The sequence below is a fragment of the Hemiscyllium ocellatum genome, chromosome 3, assembly GCF_020745735.1.
Source record: "Hemiscyllium ocellatum isolate sHemOce1 chromosome 3, sHemOce1.pat.X.cur, whole genome shotgun sequence".
NCBI lineage: Eukaryota > Metazoa > Chordata > Chondrichthyes > Orectolobiformes > Hemiscylliidae > Hemiscyllium > Hemiscyllium ocellatum.
The window spans coordinates 31713269-31733952 of record NC_083403.1 but is presented as its reverse complement, the minus strand read 5'-3'; the positions used below and the strand labels follow the sequence as shown (position 1 = coordinate 31733952).

Here is a 20684-nt window from a genome sequence, read left to right as displayed (position 1 = left end):
CCCCTTAAGGAAGGAAGTGGTTGCACAGGAAGCAGTTCAGAGGAAGTTTGTCAGATTGATTCCAGGGATGAAAAGAATTAAAATGCTTAAGGAGATTGATAAGGTGGGTGTTGAACATATGTTCCCGCTTGTGGGGCAGTCTCAAACAAGAAGTTACTGATATAGAGTGCAAGGACAAAGGTTGGAAACTGAAATGAGAAGATACTATTTCTCTCAGAGGGTTGTGAATCAGTGAAACTCCCTCCCCTGAGAGCAGCAGAGGCAGAATCAAGAAAAAAAAAGATGTATTTCTGATGAGAAGCCAGATAAAGGGCTAGGGGGAGCAGGCAGGAGAGTGGAGTTGAGAATGGGATAAGATCAGCCACGATCATGTTAAATGGCCGAGGGGGTCAAAGGGTTGAATTGACTACTCCCATTCCTAATTCCTATGTTCCTATGTGAATGGCTTTGGGAGTGGGGAGGTGATGTCACTATATCTGCTGCTGTTTTTCTTCTAGATAACAGAAGCCATCTGTTGTTAAGCATTGCCAAAGGGGTTTTGGTGAGTTGTAGTAGTGCATCTTGTAGATGGTACACACCTTGCCATGAAGTGTGATTGTTGATGATGCTGGTGGATGTGGTGCCAATCAAGGGGACACTTTAACCTGGATGGTATCAAGCTTTTGAGTATTGCACCAATCCAGCTAAGTACAGAGTATTCCTGGCTTGTGTCTTTTAGATTAGATTAGACTTACAGTGTGGAAACAGGCCCTTCGGCCCAACAAGTCCACACCGACCCGCCGAAGCGCAACCCACCCATACCCCTACATTTACCCCTTACCTAACACTACGGGCAATTTAGCTTGGCCAATTCACCTGACCCGCACATCTTTGTGAGTGTGGGAGGAAACCGGAGCACCCGGAGGAAACCCACGCAGACACGGGGAGAACGTGCAAACTCCACACAGTCAGTCGCCCGAGTCGGGAATTGAACCCGGGTCTACAGGCGCTGTGAGGCAGCAGTGCTAACCACTGTGCCACCGTGCCGCCCTGTCTTGTTGACAGTGAACAGGCTTTGAGGAGTTGGGAGGTGTAGGATTTACTTGCTGCAGGTTTCTAGCCTCTGACCTGCTTCTGTAGCTGCAGTATTCATATAGCTGGTGCAGCTCAGTTTCTGGTCAATGATAACCCCTAAAATATTAACAGTATGGGATTAAATAACAGCAATGCCATTGAATGTCAAGGGAAAAGGGTTACAATCTCTCTTATTAGAGACAGTAAATCCATGCACTTCAGTGGTGTGAATATTACTTGCCACTCATTTGCCGAAGCCTGAATATTATCTCAAACTTATTGTATATGAACAAGGGGACAAGAATGTAAACTGTTCAGTCCCATTCACTCAGGGATGGTATGGCAGTTCGGCATCTAATTAAATGCCATTACAGTTGTACCCAGCTTTGGCCTCTCCTATGGATATTTTACAGTTGCTGGGCAGACTCCTTGGTCTCAGTCCTGAGCTTGGAAGGTGTCTTTGAAGTAGCTTTGGTGAATTACTGCAGTGCTACATTTTGGCAACTGGTAGAACTTAAATTGAATGAATTAACAAATCTCTAAAGAAGAGTTGGTGTCAGTAATGGTGACCGTGAGATTTTTGGTCATTATCAGAAAACCTCACTTGGTTTGCTGGTGTCTTTTCAGATGGGCACCTGCCATCCTTACCCAGTCTGGCCCACCTGGTACTCCAAGTCCACTGCCCTCAGAAATGGTCTAGCACACCACTTGATTGTGCCAAACCACTACTCTTAAAGCACCAAAGGATGAACAATGTGTAATACCTTGCTAGCATCAACCTGGTCTCAAGACAAATTGTTTAAAAACATGAACTCAGATCTCTATGTCATAAACAGACACAACTCTACTATTAAGTGATTATTCTACTAACTCCTCCAAAGTAGAGAGTCAAACTTTCATTTAAAGAACCAAAATGGAATGAATTCGTAAACAGATCAAGATCATAAAACTCATCCAAATTCTTTGCACCAAGTCAACAGTAACTGGTTTAACGCATTGACTGTATCAGTTGTTCCTAACAGATCCATTTTGTGCTGCCATGGAATAAAAACAAAAATTGCTCAGATAAACTCAGACTTCTGATGAAGAGGCACCAGACTTGAAACATTAACTCTGTTTTCTCTGCACAGATGCTGCCAGATCTGCTGAGTTTCTCCAGCAATTTCTGTGTTTGTTTCAGACCTCCAGCACCTACAGTTCTTTGTTTTAGTTTAAATCCTGAACTTTGACTGCCACGTTGCCTGTGCATTAATCGCAATTTCATCTGAACTTGATATCTTTCCTTAAACTGCCCCTGACAACCCATAGTTAGCAGTTTGTTTCCCCTCCTACCTGTCAGTGCTTGCGAAATCGCTGAGCTGGGAACGGTCGCTGCATCCTGGGGGATGGTGCTGGTATCTGGCTCTGGAGTGCTTAAGGTGGGCGAGATGGGTGGAGGATTTGGTGGAATACGAGGCTTCCTCTGCCATAACAAGAGAAAATGTGAAAGTACTGGTGAAACTTCCAAAAAATATTCAGCTTACTTTTGCCTGCAATCATTACTTTCAAGAAGACTTCTTCATTGACTTGTGAGGAAGCAAATCAGTTAAAAGAACTTGCATCAATAAAGCACCTTCCACAACTGCAGGGCATTATCAAGCATCTCATAACCAATGACGCACTTACAAAATGTATTTTAGAAATATTAAATAAACTATGCATTGCATTTTTTGTTGACATTTAACCATCGTGGCCAGCTGCAAAACTCTAACAAATTCAATGGATTGGCCTGGATTTGATGATGGGGCAGAATTTCACCATTGATTGTGAAAAACAGGATACTTCAGAGCCAGGGGCCATTTCTAGAGAGTGGGAAGCCCAAAAAGACCCTTCACCCTGAATAGTTTACTGACTCCGGAAGGTAAAGTATTAGGGATAGTGAGCTGCAACTTAGGTTCACTTATTTTGTACCCAACATATGCGCCCTAACAGGTCACAAAGCAGAAGTTATGATTATCATTTATTTGGGATAGAAGTTGTATGTCAGACTTCGTGGTTATAATATTGTGTAAATATTAAAAGGAATTATTTGGTGATAATGTATATTCTACACTAGTTTGGCCCTAAAGATAACCAGCAAACTGGAATGTGGTGCAATGTCAGAAAATGGACATTTAAACCAAAATTCTCAACCTACTGTTGTGCAGCTCAGTTTTAAAAGATTTCTATCCTTCGGGAATGTTTGGAGAAGTAAGATAGGAAAGGCACGAATAAAAGATTGGTGGAATGTGACAGGGGATGTTCCCCAGAGATCTGTAAGGATGTGCAAATGGAGCAGTTAGCAGTTAACCTGTGCGACACTCGCAATTTAAACTCTTAACAGATCCAAATCCATTTGCTAAAATGTTGATATGGAACGAAGAGAAAAACTCAATACAAAACAGGAAGTGTGGTGTCTAATTCACGACTTGAAGTGGTGTTATGATCCTGTTAGGGACTGTTAACACTGAAAGAAGAAATCTAAATGCCCATCCAATTAACAGACCTGCACCACAAGATTTCACATTTTTAAGCAAAAACAAACTTTACTGTGTAGAAAACAAGAAATTAACTGAAGCAATAATCATGATGAATTGAAGCCTATACTCTCCACTTGCCTGAAGGTGACTTGCTTCAGTAATTCTGAAGAATAGAATCATAGAGTCATAGAGTCATACAGCACGGATACAGACCTTTTGGTCTAACTCGCACATGCTGACCAAATTTCCCAAACTAACCTAATCCCACTTGTCTGCATTTGGCCCAGATTGCTCTAAACTTTTCCTGTTCATGCACCTATCTTTTAATCGTTGTAGCTGACCTGTATCTACCATAGAATCATAGAGATGTACAGCACAGAAGCAGACCCTTTGGTCCAACTCTTCCATGCCATATCCTAAATTAATCTACTCCCATTTGCCAGCACTTGGCCCATATTCCTCTGAACCTTTCTATTCATATTCCCATCCAAATGCCTTTTAGATGTTGTAATTGTACCAACCTCCATCACTTCCTCTGGCAGCTCATTCCATACACGCACCACCCTCTGCATGAAAAAGTTGCTCCATGGATTCCTTTTAAACTTTTCCCCTCTCACCCTAAACCAATGCCCCCCTAGTTCTGGACTCCCCCACCCCAAGGAAAAGACCTTGTCTGTTTACTTATCCATGCCCCTAATGATTTTATAAACCTCCATAAGAGGCTCCAGCCTCCAACACTCCAGTGAAAATAAAACCCAGCCTAGCCAACCTCCCCTTAAAGCTCAAGCCCTCCAGTCCAGACAGCATTCTGGTAAATCTTTTCTGAACCATCTGCAATAAGATAATATCCTTTTCTTGGGTGACCAGAACTGGACACAGTACTCCAAAGGTGGCCTCACCAACATACTGTACAACGTCAACATGATGTCCCACCTCCTCTACACAATGGTCTCAGCAATGAAGGCAAGTACGTTAAATACTTTCTTAACAACCCTTTCTACCTGCGATGCAACTTTCACCCTTAGATCTCTCTCTGTTTGACAACACTACTCAGGGCTCTAATACTAACTGTGTAAGTCCTGCCCTACTGCGTTTTTAAGCAAAGACAAACTTTACTGCCTGACTGGCAGAGTGTGAGGACAAAGTAATGTTTTTCAGGATGGCAACCAGTAACTAGTGGAGTCCATCAGGGGTCAGTGTTGTGACCATAACTATTCACGTTATGTATTAATGTTCTGGATGAAGGACCTAGGAGCATTGTTGCTAATTCAGGATGTCTTATTCAGGAAGGCTGAGTTCAGCAGAGCTGAACTAGTGGAGTTCAGCAGAGATCAGTGCTGGGATCACAATGACTCATGTTTTTTAATAATATTATGGATGAAGGAACTAGGAACATTGTTGCTAAGTTTGCAGGTGACACAAAGATAGACGGAGGGACAGATAATTTTGACAAAGCAGGGAGGTTGCAGAAGGACTTGGGCATGCTAGGAGAGAGGACAAAGAAGTGGCAGATGGAATACAATGTGGGAAAGTGAGAGATCATGCACTTTAGTAGGAAGAATAGAGGCATAGACTATTTTCTAAGTGGGGAAAGGCTTTGGAAATTAAAAGCACAAAGGGACTTGAGAGTCCTAGCTCAGGATTCTCTGAAGGTTTACATGCAAATCATTTGGTAGTTAGAGTGACAAATGCAACGTTAGTGTTCATTTCAAGAGGGCTAGAATACAACAGCAGAAATGTACTGCTGAGGCTGTAAAAGAATCTGGTCAGACCACGTTTGGAATACTGTAAGCAGTTTTGGGCACCGTATCTAGGGAAGGATGTGTTGGTGCTGGAGAGAGTCCAGAGGAGGTTTACAGGAATGATCCCAGGGATGAAGGGCTTGTCATATGAGGAAATGTTGAGCACTCTGGTCTGTACTCAATGGGGTTTGAAGGATAAGGAGGGATCTCATTGAAGCTTACAAAATACTGACAGCCCTGAACAGAGAGGAGGTGGAAAAATGTTTTCACTAGTAGGAGAGACTAGGACTGAGTACACAACTTCAGAGTGAAGGACTAAGATGAGGAAGAATTTATTCAGTCAGACACAACTTAATCTGTGGAACAGAATGCTGCAGAGGGCTCTGGAAGCCAAGTCATTGCTTGAATTTAAGACAAAGATAGATAGGTTCTTAATTGGTAAGGGGACCAATGGTAATAGAGAGAAGATAAGAGAATGACATTGAGAAACATAATAACCATTAGTGACTGGAAGAGTAGACTCAATGGGCTAAATGGCCTAATTCTGCTCTTCTGGTCTTACGGGCGATTTCATGTGGGAAATGTCCAGCTTTTGATCAGCACCTGAGCCAAAAGGAAAGGCCAATTTTTGAGTGACCTTGATGATGTTTTGTGGCCCCACTGTTGATCTTACTTTCTCTGACGGTCATGCTGCATACTAGTAGGATTCAAAGCTTTACTTCCATTTTGTAATGTAAGCAATTGAAGGCACTCCCTGTTCAAATCACTCAACTTAAATTAAATCCATTAAAATACAACTTACTTTCTTCAGCAAGTAATACATGCACAGTACATTTAGCATGGAAAATCTTCAACAACTAGAAGTCAAATTCTAGCCAGGGCAAAATAGAAATGAAAAGAAATAGCTTAAGATGTTGAGCAAAGATAGTGTTAAAGATGTTTTTAAAGATAATTGCTTCTGTTCGAAAATGAAACAGAACATGGCACCAGTATCTAATCATCAATGCAGGAAATTCAAAAATAAACCCTTTATAGTGCGCTGCTCCTTATCTCAAAACTTCAGCAATCAATACACTTTTTGAAAGCTGACAGAGTGTACGAGGTAGTGCTTTTGTGGTGTGGTGGCAGTGTCCCTACCTCTGAGCCAGGAGGCCTACCTACAAGTCCTTCCTCCTTCAGAGGTGTGTGATAACATCACTGAAAATGTTGATTCGAAATATCTACAAATAAACCAACTAGATGTGTAACAGAGATGCATAGATCTTACTGTGACCAGTTCAGTGGAGACTTCCCTGATATATTTGCAGCTGGTTTAGATTAGATTAGATTACTTACAGTGTGGAAACAGGCCCTTCGGCCCAGCAAGTTCACACCAACCCGCCGAAGCGCAACCCACCCAGACCCATTCTCCTACATTTACCCCTTTGCCTAACACTACACATTAGCATTCACCTGACCTACACATTTTTGGACTGTGGGAGGAAGCCAGAGCACCCGGAGGAAACCCACACAGACACGGGGAGAATATGTAAACTCCACACAGTCAGTTGCCTGAGGCAGGAATTGAACCCGGATCTCTGGCGCTGTGAGGCAGCAGTGCTAACCACTGTGCCACTGTGCCGCCCACAAGGGGATTACTTGCTATAATGCATCAATGAAGTAACCATGTTATAGCATCTCAGGATTAGCAAATCAAGTTATTGAATGTTAAGATTATGATATCACCTTTCAAATTTTGTCCACTTTGGAACAAGTATAAAATATGAGGATGTGAAGAGAAAGTAGAGGTTGATAGGATGATCAAGTAGGACCAGTTTAATGAGCAAGGCAAGACTATAAAGCACGTACAATCGATTCTGCTATGACACGGTAGTTCCGTTCTTGTGCAATCTCCTGCAAAACATGCTTTAAAAGTTCATGCTTTAGAAACAGTGTCCCCAATTCATTACTGGCAAATTTGCTTTAACAAAACACGCGTTACAGCAGAACGACCTGTATTGAGTAAACCAGGGGAGAAATAATAAAAACATGTTGAAGGATAAGATAGAGTGTACAGCCAAAATTAGGGTCCTTTATGCAAATGCAAGGAATGTAAGGAACAAATTAATGAGGTGCAGGCACGGATTCAAATGGAAACTTATGATATAGTAGCCATTACAGAGACATGGTCAGGACTGGGAACTAAACATACCCTGTTATAATGTCTACAGAAGAGATAAAGAAAATGGCAAAGGGGGAGAATTAGCATTACTGATCAGAAACAAAATCACTTCCGTGGTGAGGCAGGCTGTAATGGGCGAAAAGTACTCAATGGAGACGTTATGAGTGGCACTGAGGAACTGCAAAAGAATTAAAACAACAAATGTTATATCTCACTACCTGGTAGAAGCTCAGAAGTGCTAGATTGTATAAATGCTGAAATTAGGCACTTATGTAGCAAAGGCAGAGTAGTACTTGTGATTGATTTTAATCTTAACATGGATTGGGAGAGACAGACAAGAGAAAGGTTGTAAATTTCTAGACTATGCCTGGGACAATTTGTCTTCGATGCTACAAAGGAACAAGCAATGTTGGTTCGAGCAATGAGTCTGACTTAATTAGTGACCTCGTGCTTGTGTGCATTTGTCAAATAGTGAACATAGCATGATCGAGTTCCATGAAGCCTGTGTAAAAGATAAGCCATTTTGGATTTAAGTAAGGCAGACTTTAAAGTGCTGAGGTATAGCCTATCTACAATAAACTTGTAAGCTCTGCTAATACAACAGATAAACAGTGGAGGGTGTTCGAGGAAACATTTAATGCCATTCAGAAGCATATGTACCCATGAGAGGAAAAGCACAAGCTCGCATAAGAAAGCAGCCATGGACAACGAAGAAGGGACGAAGCAACATAACATTGAGAGAAAGGTCCTATAAATGCAGGATAGATCCTACAGAATGGGATAAATATAAATGGAGATAAAGCAGCTTATAAGAATGGCTAAAAAGGATTATGAAAGGAAACTTACAAAGGACATAAAAAACAATAAGAGATTTTATAGTTATAGAAAGGAAAAGTGGCTGAATTCATATCGGTCCACTGAAGACTGTGACGGAGATATTGTCAATGACATCATCTTGAGGTTGTACAGGATATTGGTGATGCCTCTTCTGGAATACTGTGTCCAGTTTTGGTCGCCTGTTATAGGAAGGATCTTCTCAAATTGGAGAGGGTTCAGAAAACGTTTACTGAGATGTTGCTGGGACTGGAGAGTTTGAGTTATAAGAATAGGCTAGATAGGCTAGGACTGTTTTCACTGGAGCATAGGAGGTTGAGGGGTGAACATATAGAGGTTTATAAAATCATGAGGGACAAAGGTAAGGTGAATAGCAAAGATCTTTTACCCAGAGAGAGGGAGTTCAAAACTAGGGAGCAAATTTTTAAGGTGAGTGGAGAAACATTTAAGGAGACCTGAGGGGCAACTTCTTCACACAGAGGGTGTGTGGAATGAACTGCCAAAGACGTGGTAGATGCAGATACTGTTAAAGCATTTGAAAAGCCTTTCAACAAGCTGCACAAATAGGAAAGATTTCGAGGGATGTGGGCCAAACACAGGCCCACAGTGGGTCTAGTATATTTTGAGAAACCTGGTCAGCATGGACAAGTTGGTCTGAAGGGTCTGTTTCCATCTGGTATGACACCATGACTCTCTGACTATGGGGAAATGACAGATGTGTTGAATGACTATTTTGCTTCAGTATTGACAGCAGAAAGAGAAGGATGCATTGCCATAAGAAATTAAGAGAGGATCAGGGCCAGGGGCTAAATGAAATTAGTTTCGGTAAATCATCAATAATGGTCAAACGAATGAAAGTGAAGAGTGACAAATCCCCAGGACCTGAAGGTTTCCATCTATGAGTATTAAAGGAGGTAGCAGAACACATTGCTGATTCCCTAACCATAATCTTTCAGAGTTCCCTGGATTCAGGAGTCGTACCTCTGGCTTTTGCCTGAAATGTCAATTTTCCTGCTCCTCGGATGCTGCCTGACCAGTGGTGTTTTTCCAGCACCACACTCTCGAATGGAAATCTGCTTATGTCACTCCACTCTTTAAGAAGGATGACAAAGGGAAGCCAGGGAATTATGGATCAGTTTAGCCTGATATCTGGAGCAGACAGTTCATAAGCAAGGTTAGGGAACTGTTCACATCAACACATGTCAACTAATCAGGGAGAGTCAGCATTTTTTCATGAAGGGTTCGGTAAGGTCATGTCTGACAAACCTTATAGACTTTTCAAGGTAAGTCAATGGATGGTGTTTATAGGATAAAATCCTGCACAAGACTGTTGGCTGAAGTGGAAGCTTATGGGATTGAGGACAAACTACTGACATGTGTGGGAAATTGTTTGAGTGGCAGGAAACAGAGTTGGAATAATGGGTAGGACGTGACTAGTGGGGTTCCACAGAGATCTATGTTGGGGCCTCGATTATTCCCAATATTCATTAATGACTTGGAGAATCGCATTAAAGAAATCACATACCCAAATTTGCTGACAGCACGAAATTGGGCAGCATGGCAGACAGTGCTGATGACAGCGTAAAATTACAACAGGATGTTGATCAATTAGGTGAATGAACAAAGCCATTGCAGATGGAATTTACGATTATCAAATATGAAGTTATCCATTTTGGACAGAAAATGGATAGATCAGGGTATTTTTTTAAAAAGGCACAAAGTTAAATACAGTGGATGTCCAATGAGGTTTGGAGGTTTCAGGTTCTTTAAAATGACATGAACAAGTGCATAAAATAGTCAAGAAAGTTAATGGAATGCTGCCCTTCTTATCTGAAAGGCTGGAGTGTAGGGATACAGAAGTTATACTATAGTTTTACAAAATCCTAGTTCAGCACCACTGGTGTACTGCAAGCAGATCTAGGCACCACTATATGTTAGAAAGAAGGTTTCGGTCCGGGAGGCAGTTCATCACAGGTTTACAAGGATGATCCCTGAACTTCAGGGGTTAGGTTATGAACAGAGATTAGACTAATTAGGCTTTTTGTTCTCTAGAATTTAGAAGGTTAGGGCTGATCTAATCAAGGTCTTCAGGACACTAACTGAGAAAGAAAGAGTAGATTAAGATAAACTATTTCCACTGTTTCATGTTTCTAGAGTCGGGGGCATAGACTAAGAATTAAGTCGAGGCCATTTCAGGAGCAAGGTTAGAAACACTTCTACATAGAAAGAGGAGTTAGTGGAGGTTTGGAACTCTCTACATCAGACAGCAGTCACTGTTAATTCAATTGTTAACTTTAGATCTGAGATAGACAATTTTTTATCTAATAAGAATATCAAAGGATACAGGCCCAAGGCAGGGATATGGAGTTAGGCCACAATTTCGCCATGATCTCATTGAATGGTGAAGCAAATGTGAGGGGCTGTGTGGCCTGTTCCTATTCCTTTGTTCCAATGACATATCCCGGAGGGTTTAATGATTTGTGCTCCTTCTAGTGAATCTAGGAACTTCAAGGTGGTATGTAATTTTTAGTTGAATTGAATTGAATTGAACTTATTGTCACATGTACCAAGGCACAGTAAAAAAAATTGTCTTGTGGGCAATATGGGCAGATCATAGCATTAGGTCGCATAGGTAAGTAAATAATAGGAAAACAGCGGCAAAAACGAAAGCACAGGTACAGGTGAATGCTAGGAGTTTGTGAGTCCATTCAGTATTCTAACAACAGTAGGGTAGAAACTGTTTCCAACCTAGCTGGTGCGTGTGTTCAGGCTTCTGTACCTTCTCCCCAATGGTAGAGGTTGTAGAAAAGCATTGCCAGGGTGGGATGGATCTTTAAGAATGCTGGTGGCCTTTCCTTGATAGCGGAGCCTAGTAGATGGATTCTATAGATGGGAGGTTGCAGGTCATGCCAGAATTATGTCTTGTTTTTTATTGAAGTATCTTGTAAGTAATAATACTTCCAATGCAAAGATTGTAACTGCAATTGACATTTTTACAATTGAAATATTCAGAAGATTGGGGGATTCCATTGATGTTTATTTTTGATAACAGACTTTTCATAGAATCACAGAATCCTTACAGTGTGGAAACAGGCCATTTGGCCCAACAAGTCCACACTGACCCCCTGAAGAGTGACCCACCCAGACACATTCCCCTACCCTATTACTCTACATTTACCCCTGACTAATGCACCGAACCTACACATGCCTGAACACTATGGGCAATTTAGCATGGCCCATTCACCTAACCTGCACATCTTTGGACTGTGGGAGGAAACCGGAGAAAACCAACACAGACACAGGGAGAATGTGCAATCTCCATACAGACAGTCACACAAGGCTGGAATCGAACCCCGTGGCCTGGTGCTATGTGGCAGCAGTGCTAACCACTGAGCCACCCAGCAACCCAAAAAAAATCACCAAGATTTTGCAGGCGTTACTGGCCTGAAGTAATGCTATTGGCCAAACAATGGATTTGGCTTATGGAGTAACGTAATAACTTTGAATGAGAAATCTCTGGGAGGACAAGGGTGCCCAGAAAAAGGAGAAACACCAAAATCCAGGATTTCTCTCCCAGTATGTGGCTCCTTCCATTAGCTTTTCACAACTGTGCTTTCTAAAACCTCACAGCTCTGGATTCCACAATTTGACAGATCTCTCTGTGACTCTGTAAGTCCATAAGATGGAGGAGCAGAAGTAGGCCATACACCACATCGGATCCATCCCAACATTCAAGGCGGTTATATCTGATCTCATAGTCCTCAACTCCAATTTCCTGCCTTTTCCCCAATTCTCATTCCTCAATTCTCTTACTGATTAAAAATCTCTCTGTCTCCCCCCAGCCTTGAATATACTTAACAATCCAACCTCGACAGCCTTCTGTGGAAAAGAATACCACAGATTCACTACAACCTGAGAGAATAACTTCCTCCTAATTTCTATTTTAAATGGTACTCTCATGGAGTGGCTTCGAATATTAGCAATCCCTCTTGGTTTAAACAGCCAAGTGCTGTGTTACTTCCAGAGTTCCAGCTCTAACTAGTTTCACAGCTTTGCACTATGAGTGTTGGTTTTTTTCCTTTAGCACCCATCTGAACAAATCTTCCAGTCAATTTTATGTTTTGTACTTTGCTTAATTGTAAATGTCAGCTCCCAAATACAGGTTCCATCATAGATGATAGATTTGACACTTGTTCTATGTCTGAATCCCCAGCTTTATCTTTGAGCTTCCAAAGATCGACAAGCTACTTTAGACATTCCTGATGAAGAGCTTATGGCCAAAATGTCAACTCTCCTGCTCCTTGGATACTACCTAACCTGCTGTGCTTTTCCAGCACCACATTTATCGACTCTGACTCTTCAGCATCTGCAGTCCTCACTTTCTTCAAGCTTCTTTAGATCCAAAGCTGACACAGTCTCTTAGCTGCTTCTAAACTTCTCCCAAGCTAGCTTAGCACTCACTGAATTCACTATAATAAACTGAAAACAAAGCATCTCACTAAACTCCACCCATCTCCATGGCAATGTTCCACATGCACCCTGTTCCTGTGTAGAACAGCAAATTAACTACCTTTCAGTTCCAAAGTTTTACGCCGACCTCGAACAGGAATCCCTGCAAACGGCATGTTTCTAGCTTTTTACTGAACTGAATTTATGTGTAAAATTCCTTTCCTAAAACTTTAAAACTGTACGCCCAAACACGTGAACTATGAAGTTAGATATAAATCTAACAGTAACCTAACTATTGCATATCTTTACAATCTATAGACTGGTGTGGTGAATGCGATACTCTCACTGTGACTTCCATATTCATCAGAATTTCTTTATAGGGATTATGAATTTCCAACCCTCTCAACTAAGGTTACATCTTAATTATGGTTCCATCATGTTGGTAAATCCAAGTTTTGGGGTGATTAATTGCTTCCTCCTGCTGAGAAAGAGCCTGTACTCTGGTGAAAACATAAGAATGCACCAAGGACAGTCCTTTTGCAAATATTCATTGGCAAGTGAAAGACCTGTACAAAAACCAAGGGCTGCATTTTATCAGAAATTGTCTAAGTGTTGACTTTAGCAAAGTTTCATGGAGGGTTTCCCTCTGTGGGATCTGATGAGCTCACACTATTTTCTGTAACTTGCCTCATTACTTCCACATAAGCCTCTGACACCCAACTCAGATATCTTCCCTCTTGCCACAGGCAGAACTCCTCAGGATATCCTGGCCTTCTGGCAGCACCACGGTTAAAGAACAGTAATGCTCCTGCTGTCATAGCCCTCTGCACAGTTAGTGTGGGCAGCCCAGGCCCTGATGGATAGAGGAACATTAATAGCCTGCTTTGCTGGCAGGGACCTGAAGGTGCTGCTGGACAGGGTGGCATGGAGGAAGATTGTCCTCTTCTCTCAGGACATGCCGAGGGCACTATACCAACCAGCCTAGTCCTGGGTCAGTTTTGTTCCCATGGTCTGGAGGCATATCCAGGAGTGTACCTTCTCCTCTCTGCAAGAGTAGGCACCATCATCTTCTTTCTGTTACCTCACACTCACTCATTCTCTTCTACTGCACCCACCCCCCACCAAGGTTTACTGTTTGCCACATCAACCTCAACATCTTCGTTCACTCACTAACCCATCCATACCTCCTCCCCACCCCCCACCTGCACCAGTTCCCCACTAAGACTCCCAAACCTGAATTTCCTCTTCACCACCAGCTCACTTGCTAATTCAATACTTCACCACCTTTTCTGTTCTTATACTGGCCTCAGCAACTGTGCCAGGCACTTTCATCTCACTCAATACCTCCCTTTGTCTCATTCCAGGAGAAATGGCCCATAATAAGGAGAACAGGACCACGATAGAGGTGGGGTGAGGAGTCCAACATTTAGCTCTTTACCCCACTTCAAGACATGAATCCTGGTTCTGACTGGTGAGGACCATGACCAGGACTGTGATGATGCCAAAATGTGCATTTCCTGGTCACCAAGTAAGAACTGTTGTCCACTGCTGGGCTGCGCTGAGCTGGGCTGTGCTCCCAGTACAGCCAATGTGAATGTGTTCTTAACAAGCCTGATCTTCCATCCCTTTTTACATTCTCTCGCTTGCCTCCTGCATGTACCAGAGGATGATGTCCACAGTTAAGAGTGCAGACCAAACAGACAACTCCACATCCACCCCTGAGGAAGAAGTTGCAGATCTCTCAGAGAATGCACCCTCCTTCAGCTCAGAAAAAGACACCTCGGGGTGTAATTTAGCTACAGCACAGTTAGGAGGACATGTTGCATGAACATCAGGGCTGTCACATCTCCACAGCTGCCCAAGGAAGAAATGCCCTAGGCCAGTGGCACTTGGATGACTGCCACAGATCAAATGCCAACTCAGTCCCAGGCAGGAGAGGAGCACATGGTGTTCACCATTCAGAACATCACCCAAATGCACATGGAGGTACAGGAGCAGTGGGCAGGTTTGTTACATGTGCTGCCTCTGGCATATTAGGTCTGCCTGCCTCCATGGGCATCATCAACTTGATATACACACAGCCGTCCAGCCACTTGTGCTCAGCATAAACAGCAAAGAAACAGGTATCACTTCAGATGCATTTTCTCAAACGAAGACAGGACACATCCAAGAGGCAACCCCCAGTCAGAGGGGAATCACACAGACACACACACACACACACACACGCGCGCACGGGCACACATACAAACAGACTGTGGGACTAGTAATGGCCCAACCCTTTGACCAATTTAGACAGCCAGCCCTGAATGATGTGTGTCCAGACCCCTGACTAATCTCTGTGCAGCTCCCTGACTGGCTCACCATGACTGCTTAGATGGTTTGCAATGAACCCATAGGGTGGACTGTGGCCTTAACCAGACTATAGAGTTACAGATGCCCTGACCTTTAATCTTGGGTGATATGGTGGGGTGGAGGGGGAGGTGGGGGACAACAGGGGGTGATGGAAGTCAAGACAGGGATTCTATGAGCAAAGAAGTAGGTGCAAAGTGGAAGAGTGTTCAGAGAACAAGTGATGAGCTGTGAAGAGCATTCTGATGAACTGGAGGATACCCGTTCCTGTGTGTAAAATATCCTGCCAGCAGCATTGCAATGAGAGGTGCCAGTGTCTTCTATAATGCAGTGCTGAAATGAGTCAGAGATGTGCCATGATGATGCAGTGAGGCTGGTAGGTAACCTGTGCCAATGTCTGTGTACAGTGGATACGTGCAGGCACTGATAGTGCAGTGTGAGATGTTGGTGACTGGTATCCAAGATGGGTGGTTGGATGAGCAATCAGGAGTCACCAGATAACCACTCAAATTAGGAATTGTTTCCATTCAGTTTCTACTCAGCAGGTGGGAGAATGGGAAACTGCACATCAATAAGGTGAGGTTAACTAATAATGAGATATTAAAATGTGACGGATGGAAATAGATCCTTGGTCACTCTGTAAAGACATATGTATCTTGCTGTTTGACACTTAGTTGGAGAATGGCACATTTGCTCTCAATGTTAAGGATCTTATTCATGCCAATTTCACCCAATAATCCCAATATTCCCACCAATGCCCACCTCACTCTGAGGGTGGGAAGAGAAAACTGAGGGAGGAGGTGATTGAGATGTACTAAATTATGAGGCACATTTCCCCTTGATGGAGGGATTACTGACCAGATGGGCAGAAGATGGATGTGAGGAAAAGTCTCTTACTCCAGAGGGTGGTGGGAATCTGGAACTGACTGCCTGGGAGGGGCAGAAACCTTCATATTATTTTTGAAAAGTATTTAGACATGCACTTGTGATGGCAAGACATTGAAGGCAATGGACCAAGTGCGAGAAAATGTGATTAGAATAGCTTTTGAATGGTGTGGATGTGATGGGCTGAAAGTCCTCCTCTTTCTATAGGCTGTAGTTCTCTATGACTCTATGTTGTGCAGTTTTCATTTGTTCTACAAGCACTGGAAAAGGTTTGTTTCCACAGAATTATTTTGTATATCACAGTTCAGATGCTTCTGCACCCTGGAATTCTCTATTTGTTCCTCATTTGCGTAAAATTCTTTTTTAAATTCTTCCAGCCAAAGTGAACAACTCCACATTTTCCTATATTATCGCCCATCAGCCAACTCATTTTACCTATTTCAATTCATCAGCAATTTAACTGCAATAACTTCTAGAAGAATGTATAAAGGAAAAGTTCAGTGAAGACAAATGTAGGTCCTCATAGACTGAAATGGGAGAACTGATCAGGGAAATGGCAGTGCAATAAAATAACATTTTGTTCTGTCCTCATTGAAGAAGACAATTTTTGTCACCCCCCAGAAATGCTTGGGAAGCAAAAGTCTATTGGAAAGGAGGAACTGAAGAAACTTAGTAAGAAAATAGGAGTAGAGAAATTAATGGGACTGAAAGCTGATAAATTCCTATGACCTGATAATTTACATCCCCGGGTGCTAAAGGAGATTGTCATGGAGACAGTGGATGTCATTTTTCAAACTTCTGTAGATTCTGGGACAATCCCAGCAGATTAGAGGGTGTCAAATGTAAACCTACTGTTTAGAAATGGAGGGAGGAAAATTATAAGAATTCTAGACCAGTTTGCCTAATATCAATAGACAGGAAAATGTTGGAATATATTCTAAAGGATTTGGGAACAGGATACTGTTCCTAATACTGATGGCATTACACAGTGTCAACGTGGAGTTATGAAAGGGAAATGTTGTTTGACATGCCCATTATAGATTTTTGAGGATGTAACTTGTAGAATAGATGAGGGTACATCAGTAGATGTGGTACATTTGGATTTTCAGAAAATTTTTTGATAAAATCCCAAGTAAGACATCAATAAGGAAGGTGGGGAGGGAGGGATATTTGTATATAGAGGAGAAAACTATTTTAAAATGTTGAAGCGTCACTTTTTTTACAGCTGTAGCAATTGGGCGTCACAGAACAGATGTGTAAGCCTCCCCAACCAACAGAAAAAAACCCTGCAAATGAAAGGGACATCTCAGATGTGAGAGCTCAGTCCAAGCTCTATGTTCCTCTTTGCTGCCTCAAAGCTCATGACCCCAAACTCCCATCCCATGACACCCCCCCCCCCATGGGAATCATGGCCCATAGTTTGGGAACCCCAACTCTAACAACAACTGAAGCGAATCTGCTTTTTCATGGCAGCCATGACAGTAGTAGTAGGAAAGTGCAGCTAGGCTGGATCATAGGCTGACTGTCTCCTGTGAATGATGCGCTGCTTTTAGGTATGAAGTGGAACTTCATGTGTGCAATCGACTTGCAACTGGAATATCATGACTAGGATTCGCTTTACGTTGACAGATCTGGTGTTGACAGAAGGTGGTAAAAAAGAGCAGCATAATAAAGTGAGAAAGAGAAATAAGCAGTAGAAAAATATATTGTTTTAATTAATAGTATGAAAAACATAGCAATGCTTTGATTGTTTACTAAAGCTTTACAAAAAGCTTTACTTCTGTTAGATACAAAGAATATTCTTCCACAAACTACAAGTTAGCTGTGTTCTAAATGTTAAGTAGAAGCTGTTTTTCGAAATGGCTACTGCAACATGTGTTTTTAAATATGTCAGGGTAAAACCGTTTCCTGGACAACGGACAGGTCCACTTCAGTTCTAACTTCTTTTTTACACCATTAGTTTAAAAATCAATGTTTTTTTTTTAAAAATGGCTAACTGCTGCAATATTTTTCACGACAGTCATTGTTATTAGATTAGGGAAGCAGAGTGCTATACTGTGAAGCAACTGCGATATTACGTTAGTTCTCTATCTTCATTTCAGTGTTGGCTGTTAACTGGTTTTTGAATTCATGAAAATTAGTGGAAAATAATTTAGCAGTCAACAGGTAATTATAGAAAAATAAACCTTTAGTTAGTAAAAAATCTGTACAATGCTTTATCCAGATGTTTTCATAGATTCATAAGGTACTCGTGTCAATTTCTTTTCTCATTAATTTCAAAATTAAGGAAGGCTGGGGGTCACCATTAATAAAAATAATCTGGGATTAATGTTTAAGTTGCTAAAATAAAAGCTGTTAATTCAAAGGACCATTCTCAAAAATGACTTTTGTAGCCTGGATATAAACATAACCATGATGTTAAACAGAGTAAATACCTTGGGAAAATTTTGTGCATTTGTTTTTTTGTAACAAACATACAAACATGTTGTTTATAAATAGCACTTCGGAAAAATACTGCTTTATAAAAGCAATGTGTACCACTGACATCAAAGGCAAGCTGTTTCCCTCATCTATTCTATCAATGAAGTTCATAGCACAAGGTGATACAGTAAGGGATTTTTCGAGTAAGTCGCAATAATAATCAAAATCTAAACCTTGGACTGATAGCTTTCACATTTTAAGGTAGTTGCAGAAACACAGTGAAATGGTTAAGGCAAACAATCTCTGAAAATTAAAATACCCTGTTTCCTTAGTAACAAGTATGAGAGAGATCATTAATATGCAAACACAGACTGGAGAAAAAGATATTAACAGGTTTACAAGAGTCAGTGCTAATCCTGGCAATCTCTGCTGTCCACTTTCACATTTTCTTTTAATTTGGAGTTCTTGTGAATTGAAGTTATTGGGAAACTGCTTTTGCAGTTATTTATTCCATGTCGTATGAGAAATGTAGTTACTGAAACCTTTACTGGAGGGTGGGAAAGGGGATCTAATGTGCAACTCAGTGCATTCCAAGTAATATTCTCTATTTAAGTGTTAAACAATATTTAGAAATTTATTATAACAATGCCATTCAATCATAATGGGGTTCATTATCTTTCCCCGAATTACTGATGTCATTTGACGAAGAACAAGACAAGCAATTGATTACACTTTAGCAACAACATTTCATCACAGATTTTGAATCAAAGAGATCAGCTTATGATGTGCATTTGTAATCCCTTATGTAATGCATGCAAATCACCGATTACATCCTGATCTCACCGAATAGTAAAAGTACTAGATAGGTGTTTACTTGAAAACTCATTTAGATTCTGTGTCTCAGCACAACGGCATTTCTGCTGTCATTTTTGTGTCTTTTTTAGTTTGTTTAAAAAGGAGATTGGAACTTGTAAGCTTAGGTGACAGTTCTTATTGATACATGCCTGAGTGACTTTACATACTTAGCCAATTTGCACATGCACAGTGCATCCTTCATACTACAGAGATAACATAAAGTCACAGGGATGCAACCATATTTACCTTGCTTCCAGGCTTTGGTCCTCTCTTTTTGGGTATTTTCAGCGGTAAAACAATTTTAGATGGAGCTGCCACAACATTTTGCACAGCTAGTTTAAAAGCTGACTGAAGGAGCTCCTGTCTCCGTTTTCTTCCTGGTTTCCTTCCTCTTCGCCCTGGTGTATGCTCTGAAGCCACTTTCATTGCAGACTGCATTTCACTCTCTTCAGATTGTAGTGGTGAGGGAGTAGCAGTGCTGTTCAGGATAGCAACTAGAAGAACAAATGACAAAAAGAGAGTGAGAGAGAGAGAGGAAATTAAATGACAGGGTAAAGATGATCTAAAGAATTGCTGCGAATTTCTCAATCTTTTTTGCAATAAATTTTTATTCTCTTTTTACATTGAGACTCCTCGTGCCAGTTTAACCTATTATATATACAATACATAGATGTATAGCCATGAAACAAGCCACCTTCATAATGTAATTACCTGTACATCTTAATAACGTATGTACTTAAATTATATACACCAGGATAAAATCTGTTTGTATTGACTTATGCTACTAAACCAACACTTCTTAAATTAACGATTGCAGTCATGCAGACAAACCATTCACTCGTCCTTATTACCTGGTTAGCTAGACTATAATATTAAACCTCTAAGGTAGTCAAGGCAGGAACACATTTATTGCACAGGCACAATAAACTGGCAAAGCCCATCTTTGCAACGCTTCTCCTTGTAAACTAAGACTCCAGCAGCCTAGTGTTCCAGCTGCAAACATCTCATTAAACTAATGCATTCAGGGCAGAGCAGAAACTCGATTTGCCATGGCTACAACAGTGAATTTCCATTACGATGACAGCTTAAACCACATCATGTCCGGAAACCAACCAACCCTGTGCATTCAGAAAAGAAAAAAAAATACATATTACATACAGAAAATGAAGCCTGTATGTGGTATATCTTCCTTCCTCTCAATCAGCTCAACAAGGAAATGTGCTGTCAAGAGAGAGGAGAGAGAAAATATATTCTTTTAAATGTCAAATAAATATAACAAACATAGAATACATTCTACAAATATAAATCAGATTTACAATTATGAAAATAAAATGTAATGAATTGCCCATTCTTTATTTCCCTATGATTTGAGATGGAATAGCATAGAATCCTAAATTATTGTATTTTTTTCTGTCTCTGCAACTCTCCCCTATTGTT

The 20684-nt window shown here is 41.3% G+C and overlaps 1 protein-coding gene across 1 annotated transcript in view; it reads right to left on the bottom strand.

Moving 5' to 3' along the window:
• The window catches only part of scml4 (Scm polycomb group protein like 4), a 125244-nt gene extending 105515 nt beyond the window's left edge, over nt 1–19729 (bottom strand). The window contains exons 1-2 of the mRNA XM_060849402.1: nt 19494–19729; nt 2386–2515 (exon numbers count right to left, since the gene is read on the bottom strand). Coding sequence (XP_060705385.1) covers nt 2386–2515; nt 19494–19685 — 322 coding nt within the window. The 5' untranslated portion in view covers nt 19686–19729. The remainder of the gene's footprint in view (nt 1–2385; nt 2516–19493) is intronic.
• Between the last annotated feature and the right edge of the window lie 955 nt (nt 19730–20684).